The 7,983-nt window shown below is 55.4% G+C and overlaps 1 protein-coding gene across 1 annotated transcript in view; it reads right to left on the bottom strand.

The window, feature by feature from the left end:
* Window positions 1-5,286: 5,286 nt before the first annotated feature.
* The window catches only part of MICALL2 (MICAL-like 2), a 70,042-nt gene continuing 67,345 nt past the window's right edge, over window positions 5,287-7,983 (bottom strand). Inside the window, exons 17-18 of the mRNA XM_006889731.1 lie at window positions 7,542-7,659; window positions 5,287-5,400 (exon numbers count right to left, since the gene is read on the bottom strand). Coding sequence (XP_006889793.1) covers window positions 5,287-5,400; window positions 7,542-7,659 — 232 coding nt within the window. The remainder of the gene's footprint in view (window positions 5,401-7,541; window positions 7,660-7,983) is intronic.

A 7,983-nucleotide genomic window follows, 5' to 3' on the forward strand; every position in this document is an offset into this window, starting at 1 on the left:
GTTAACTGATGGGAGTCCTGCGTCAGGCTGTGACAGGTGAGCACAGGCTGCTGAGTGAGAGAAGTCAGTCCCACAGGCCATCAGTGCATGATTCCACAAGTCAAATACCCATACAAGGGGAATCGGCAGACAGAACGCAGGCTGGTGGTTGTGCGGGGCCAGGAGTCCCAGGCAAGTGGAGAATGATTGAAGATGGGCTCTGGGTTCCTTCCTGGGACAAAAAATGTTCTGAAATTAGATGGTGGGGACAGTTGCCCAACTGTGGATATTCTAACAGCAGATGATCTGTACTTTGTGAGAAAGGATTGGACTGTATGTAGATCACATCTCAACAAAAGCCAGGCCAAATCCATCACTGTCAAGTGGATTCTGAGCCCATTCAGCCACCCCCGGGTCTCCCAGGCCACAGACCAACACCTGCAGACTCCCTGTCTTCCTCCTGGGAAGCAGCTGGTGGTCTCCAAGCACCAACCTTCAGCTAACAGCCCGACACACTACGCCATCTTCTGTCTCTGCAAAGGTCATCAGAAAATTTACATGAAAATGCAGATCTTGGAGATATTTTGAGTTCTATTCCAAACAGACACAATAACTTGAATATTATAGTAAATCAAGTCACATGAATTTGTTTTGGAGTTTGTTTCTCAGGGCGCAGAGACAGTCTGTTTATATGAAGGAGCTCCGTGGCATGGCGTATAACATGTCCAACTTCTAACTAACATCAGCAGTTCTGGACAGACCCCTCCACGCAGACTGACAGCTCAGAAACCCACGGAGGGTGGTCACCATGAGCCACAATCAGCTTGGAGAGTGGGCCCCTCTTGTCTATGGAGTGTGCAGTCACAAGACAGAAAAGTTTCAGATATTTCAAGAATGACCCGCAAGGCACAGTTACGCAGAGTGCACGCATGCCGTCAGGAAGCCAAGCAGACGGACTCGCTTGCCTCAGAGCTGCCACCCACCTCCTTCAGTAGGAAAAACCCGAAAACAGTATCCGTGAGAAGCAATAAATAAGGTCTGTCTGTGAGTAAACAGGGGCCCAGGGCAGAGGGTGCAGAGTGCAGCTTTGTCCTCACTCCCCGTGCCCAGTGGGTAGTAAGTGCTCAGATAACAGCAGTAACACCCACCGTCACGCCCTGGCCACCTCGCCCTCCTCGCCCTCCCCAGTCACACGCCCCCCTCCCCCGCCAGCTCTGGGCCTCAGCTGACCCTGGGCCCCCTCCTGGTCCAGTCTCCCTCCCCACCCCCACCCCCAGCCTGGAGCTGGCAGCATCACGTGAGCGCGTCCTCAAGTTGTAAAGTAACCTGTCACACGCACCACCTCTTTGCACCCAAAATGTTCTCTGATCTGTGTAAACTGCACTCGGTGCTGCGCGCTTGATATTAATATTTTTTGTTCGTGTGTCGGGTTCGGCAGGATCTAATTAAAGGAGTGTTTCCCGCGTATCCGGGGTGTTTGAACAATTCCGCAGAGCAGACAATGCAAGCTGTTGACCTGCACGATAAACTGCTTTAGGGGCCTGTGAGTCGGGCGGGTGTGTACACAGGCGCGTGTGTGAGTGGGCGGGTGGTCTTCCCGGGAGTGAGTGACGGCAACACCTCTGCACACGCATGTAGGGACGAGGCCCCTGCCACGACCCCGGCCCCGTCCTCTCCTGGTATGTCTGCCCTCGGCCCTGTGACCCCATGGAGCAGGTGGGGCAGTTGAGGCCCTTGGAGGTGAAAAGCAGAGCTCAGACCTGCCTCCCCACCTCTGGGGCACGTGGGCCTGGGCTGGGGGAGGGGGGACTCGATGATGCTTCAGACAGCCTGCACAGAGAGGTAGACGGCTTGTCTCCACATCACAGTGATTGGTGGCTGGGCTGGGCCCTTCTGGACCCCTCGGGTCCCATCCTGGTCTTTGAAGGGACTCACTTAAGCCGTTGGACCCCAGAAATAAATAGTCCTCAGACCCAGATGACTGACCGGGAGTAGTGGGGGGAGCCTGCAGGTCCCTGCACGGGAAACAGCGCTCCCACCAGGCCGAGATCAGCCTGAAATAACAAGGCCCCTGTCCCACCATGCAGTAGGGACGGTGCCATGGCTGCCTTTGCTGTCACCCCTCCAGGGACCCCCAGTGTCCTGCGCTGTGCACCCCTCCAGCTCAGCACCCACACCCTGACAGCCCGCTGCTCTGCCACACGCTGTGAAGAGGCCAGTGGTGCTGCGGATGAGGGGTCCCAGGTACCCCAGAGCCTGCGCCAGTTCAAAGGCAGAGACCACCTGAAGCAGTGAGTCCGCGGGGCGTGGGCAGCTGGGCTACGCAGGCCTGTGCGCGCATCTTCGAGGCATGCGGGCGGGTGGACAATGTGTGCTGGGCTGGGCTGCAAGCTGGGCACAGAGGCACCCAGGAGCCCGGTGCACCCGCCCACCCACCGCCCCACCCACCTGCTGCCCGCCTGGCCTGTGCCCGCTGCCCACCTGCCCACCACCCCACCCACCTGCTGCCCGTCCGCGAGCTGTTTAGGAACCACCACAGCTCCACTTGCCAGCCGCTCGCTTCCAGCCCGGGAAGGAGGACCCAGTGCGGATGGAACCTGAGGCCACGCCTCTCCTGGCCACGCCTTCCCCTGACCACGCCTATTCAGGCCTCGCCTTCCAGGGTCACGCCTTCCCCAGGCCCCGCCCCACCCAGTCCCACCTCTCTATGGTTGCCAGGCGCTTCAGGTCAAGTGTGAGAAGTGGAGGCCACCTTGAGGACAGTCATCTGGTGCCTTGCACACACACAGAACAAAGCCTCCCACTAGCCGTGGGCACTGTCACAGTCATGGCGCTAGGTCGTCCTGCTGAGGGTCTATGTCCTACTGCACCAAGCATGGTGTCCTCCCAGAGGCTGGCCTGGCCCCTCCTGAGGATGCGTCCACAGCTTTGATCTCCCGTCCCCACTTCCAAAGAGCATCCTGGCTGCGTTCCTGCAACTTGGTTTGTCACAGTCCAGTGAGCACTTTACTGGCTACCACGACTGACCTGTGTTCTCCAGAAACTGTGCCCAGAGCGCCACCCCAATACCTGAAAAGGAAACAGGTCTGCCGGTCAGGATGGGGTCACTGGAGGAGGGCCAGTTCCTACCCCACCAGAACGTGTCCCTTTAGAAGAGGAGAGACAAATTCACGAAGGAAGGTCACTCTTGAGTGACCACAGAGGCAGAGACTGGGGTGACCACAGCCAAAGACCCCTCAGGGCAGTCCACACCTGGACGAGCCAAGGAAGCCTTGCTTGGACACTGCCTGGCCTAGCTTCAGCCTCTCTGCCTGTGGAAGTCCTTAGAAACAAGGATGTCTCTACCTCGACCTCGCTTACTTTGGGTGTCCCCAGAAGGGATCAGTCCCCGGAGAAGGATATCAGGCCTGGTAAAGCAGAGACTCAGGGAGGAGAAGAAGACCGTCACCACGGTGCTCTGACAGCAGCTGCAGCAATGGGCTCAAAGAGGCCCGAGGTCAGCACAAGCAGGGCCAGGCAGCGTTTGGGGGGGGGGGCACTAAGAGTTGGAACTAACTGGACCTTATGAAGAAGAGTGTGTGGTCAGGATTAGATGAAGACTCATCAACAGTCTGTATCATGCAAATAACAATCTTGCTCACTGAAAGAGAGGACTTGAGGCACTTGTTGCAGAAGATCAAGGACTACAGCCTTCAATATGGATTGCTTCTCAACATCAAGAAAACAAAAGTCCTCACCACTGGGCCAATAGGCAACACCATGATAAATGGAGAAAAGATTGAAATTGTCAGTGATTTCTTCCAACATAGGTCTACAAGTTGGTTCCTTGGTTCCTGCATCAGGAGATCAGGAAACATAATTTTGAAAAAGTCTGCAGTCGAGACCTCCTCAAAGTCCTGGAGAACAATGATGTCAGTTTAAAGGTGGATGGATGGATGGATGGATGGATAGGTAAGTGGGCAGATGGGTGGATGGGTAGGTGTATGGATGGGTGGATAATAGAAGGATGGTGGATGTCTAGGTGGGTGGATAATGGAAAGAATGGTGGACAGATGGCTGGGTAGGTCGATGGATAAGTGTATGGGTAGATGAATGAATGAATGGATAATGGAAGGATGGGTGGGTAGGTGGATAGATGGGTGAATGAATAGGTGGATGGAGGGGTAATGGAAGAATGGGGAGGTGAGTGGATGGACGTATAATGGAAAGACGGTTGAATAGATGGATAGGTAGGTGGATGAATGAATGGATAATGGAAGAATGTGTGGGAAGGTGGATGGATAGAAAGGTGAATGGGTAGGTATATGAATGGGTGGATAATAGAAGGATGTGTGGATAGGCAAATGGATGCATGAATGGATAGGTGAAGGGATAGGTGGGTGGATAAGTGGAGGAGTAGGTGGGTGAATAGATAGATGGGTGGTTAGATGGATAACTCATTGGATGAATGAATTTGTGTGAGCAGATGTTGGATACATGGATGACGGATGGATGGATGGATGGATGGATGAAGGATGGATGGATGAAGGATGGATGGATGAAGGATGGATGGATGGATGGATGGATGAAGGATGGATGGATGGATGGATGGATGGATGGATGAAGGATGGATGGATGAAGGATGGATGGATGGATGAAGGATGGATGGATGGATGGATGGATGGATGGATGGATGGATGGTGGCTGGGTGGATGGATGGATGGATGGGTGGATGGGTGGATGGATGGATGGGTGGGTGGGTGGATAGAGGATGGATGGTGGATGGATGGATGGATGGATGGATGGATGTTGGATAGATGGTGGATGGCTGTTGGTAGATGGAAGAATGATTAACAGATAGGTAAAAGCCAAGTGTGTGGTGGACACCACACTGTTTCAGAGCACTGGTGGTGGGCCTCTAAAGCCATTAGCCTCAGTTTATGAATAAGGATCAAGCTGCAGTCGGGACTACAGGTCCTCCCAGGAGGCCAGGTCTTCTTCATGGGTTCTGCTGCCTCTTTGAGGTGGACGCTGCCCTGGAACAGGAGACACAAGTGCATCAGCACATCAGAACCACACAGACACCCAGTGACCACTCGGACCCCAGAGCCACATTGACCACATGGACCCCCAGTGACCACACAGAACCCCCATGATCTCATGGACCCCCCCAGTGACCACACAGAATCCCCGTGACCACACAGAATCCCCGTGACTACACGGACCTGCAGAACCACACAAACCTCCAGTGACCAGAGACCCCCAGTGACAACAGAGACCCCCAGAGACCACATGGACCCACAGCGACCTCAGTTATGGAAGGTGGGCTCAGACAGCTCTGTCCACATCCACAGAGAGGAGGGGCTGGGGCACCTGGCCCTTGGGGGCCACCTGCTCCCCATTGTCCAAGGCCCCTGACAGCTCGAGCTGCTCGAGAGGAGCCTGGAAGCACGTGGGGGCAGTGCAGGCGGGAGGAGGCCTGTGCAACCTGCACTCCAGCCCGAGGTAATTAAAGTGCATCGTGACATAGAAGTTTGTAATTAAACACTTGAGCTTCATCAGGCTCTCAGCATGGTGCCTGATGAATTAATTACAGGGACACCAGACACATGGGTGTGTGCTCCCCACCAACAGTGGAGGAGTGTCCAGAGCCTTCATATGAGGGTACAGTGTGAGGGGCCAGGCCCAGCTCCCACCCTGCCCTCCGCCCATAGCCCTTCTGAGGCCCTGCAGACCCAGGATCTGCCACCCACCCACCCAAAGTGCCTACAGCAGGGATGGCCAAGCGCTCTGGACCCAAACTCCAGAAATCCACAAACCATCCTCGACGTGTAGTGAGCCCCCCATCCCTGGGAGCAACCAGGTCCAGGCTCGGCGCACTCCTCAACCTCACAACCAACCCCCACTTTGATCACTGACCTCTCACCCCAATCTCCCTCCTCCTCCTGTCCTCACACAAGTCCTGCCCTGCTCCTGAGACTCTGACTCTCCTCTGCCAGCCCAGCGGCCAGCCCTGTCTCCTCCACCCAGTGAGGGCCCCCTGCTTCCCCTCTCGCCACTCCCAGACCACTCCCTGGCAGCAGCTCCTCAGGCCCAGAGCCAATAAGAATGAGAAGTCAGCTCACCTCTAAGGTCTTCCTGCCCAGCACCCCAGGAAATCCATGAGAAAGCCTTCATCACACGCGGAGGGACCTCTGGCCCCTGGCCAGCACCTCCTGCTGCCCAGGTCTCAAAGACTCCAGGAAATGATCACAGCTCAGAGGACACAGGACAGGACGGAGTGTGGGGTCCTGGGGACATTAGGGGACAGTGAATGAAACCCAGAAAGGATGTAGAGTTGGTTCAGCACCTTCGGTGACCTGTTTGCTGTTGTTGGGTGCCATCGCATCAGTGCTGGCCGATAATTACTGCGTGATACGGCAGCACTGGCCCACGGGGGTCCCAATGCTGCCATCTTCACAGAAGCAGCTCAGCGGGGCCCCTGCGTGGGCTGAACTGTGGACCTCTCTGTTAACAGCCAGAAGATTACTCATTACAGCCACTATGTAATATCGGACATTTCCAGGGAGGGAAAGGAAGAGCGGAGTGCGGGAGGTCCCCAGAATACAGAAGCTATCCTCTGTCTCTGCACCTTCACTATAAACCATCTGTAAAACATCTCTGAAAGCAAATCTAGCCCTGAAACCTAATCACTAAAACAAACATTTGTTTGAATAAGAAAGAGAGGGCACAGGTGTGTGAAAGGACCAGGCAAGTGTAGGGGTATCAGGACCCTTCACACACAGTCCCACCTCTGCCTGGTGCAAAAGCAGGGTCCCTGGTCACTGAGATGTTTACAGAGGAGACAGTGCAGGGGAGTACACAGGCCTAGCGCAGAAGCTGCTCACTGGGGCCCAGCCAGAACCTGCTTTGTTGGGCAGATGCATTATTCACTTTCAACAAGAGGCCTCATTTGTTCTCAGGTCCTCCTCACCCCTCACTCTCCTTCCACCCTGCCCTCCCTCCTGGTGCTGTCCGTCTCGGGGCCTTCGCACCTGCAGCTGACCCCTTCCCACTGATGTACGTCCCTCTCCCCACTGCCCAGCTCCCTTGCCCTCTGGCCCATGGAAGCACCTGTGTCTGCTGGGTGCACTCCTGGGCAGAGGGAGGAGGGCAGGACAGGCTGAAGACTTCCCATCTCCACCCAGGGCTGGAGCCAAGCGCTGGAGAGGCTGCTCAGCTCACCTTGTACTCCAAGTCCCAGAGTGCAGGTCCTCAGGAAGCCCTGAACCCAAAGTCCCAGAGCACAGGCTACCTGGAAACCCTGTATCCCAACTATCAGAGCACAGGGCTGCAGGAAACCTACACCCCAAGTCTAAGAGCACAGGCCTGCAGGAAACCTGCACCCTGAGTTCCAGAGGCCAGACCAGCAGGAAGTCCATTGACATCTTAGCATCATTCAACCCATCTCCCCCAAATGACCTCTGTACCCCAACTCTATGTAATCTTGGGAAGCCCCATCACCCCTCTGTGTCTGAACTTCCACTTTCCTACAGTGGGGACCCTGGTCCCATCCAGAAGACAGCTCTGGCAGCTCAGCTGACCTGGCCATCACCTCCCCAGGAGAGCATCACCATGCCCCTCACAGACCAGGGGTAAAGCATGACGCGGGATTTCTCCAGGGACCTGCAACTGGTACCCACTGCAATGCAGGCTGGGAAACTGAGGCAAGAGAGCAGAAAGAGCCACACAGGGTGAGCTGTGACTCTCTCCTCATTCATGTGCCATGAAAGCTCACACAGAAAGAGTGCACGCACATACACACAGAGAGTGCACGCACATACACTCACACACAGAGAATGCACACACATACACTCACACACAGAGAGTGCACGCACATACACTCACACAGAGAGTGCACGCACATACACACAGAGAGTGCACGCACATACTCTCACTCACACAGAGTGCATGCACATACACACACAGAGAGTGCACGCACATACACTCACACACAGAGAGAGTGCACGCACATACACTCACACA

This window comes from Elephantulus edwardii, unplaced genomic scaffold (genome assembly GCF_000299155.1).
Source record: "Elephantulus edwardii isolate Elephantulus edwardi_28Jun2011 unplaced genomic scaffold, EleEdw1.0 scaffold00080, whole genome shotgun sequence".
In the NCBI taxonomy this organism is placed as follows: domain Eukaryota; kingdom Metazoa; phylum Chordata; class Mammalia; order Macroscelidea; family Macroscelididae; genus Elephantulus; species Elephantulus edwardii.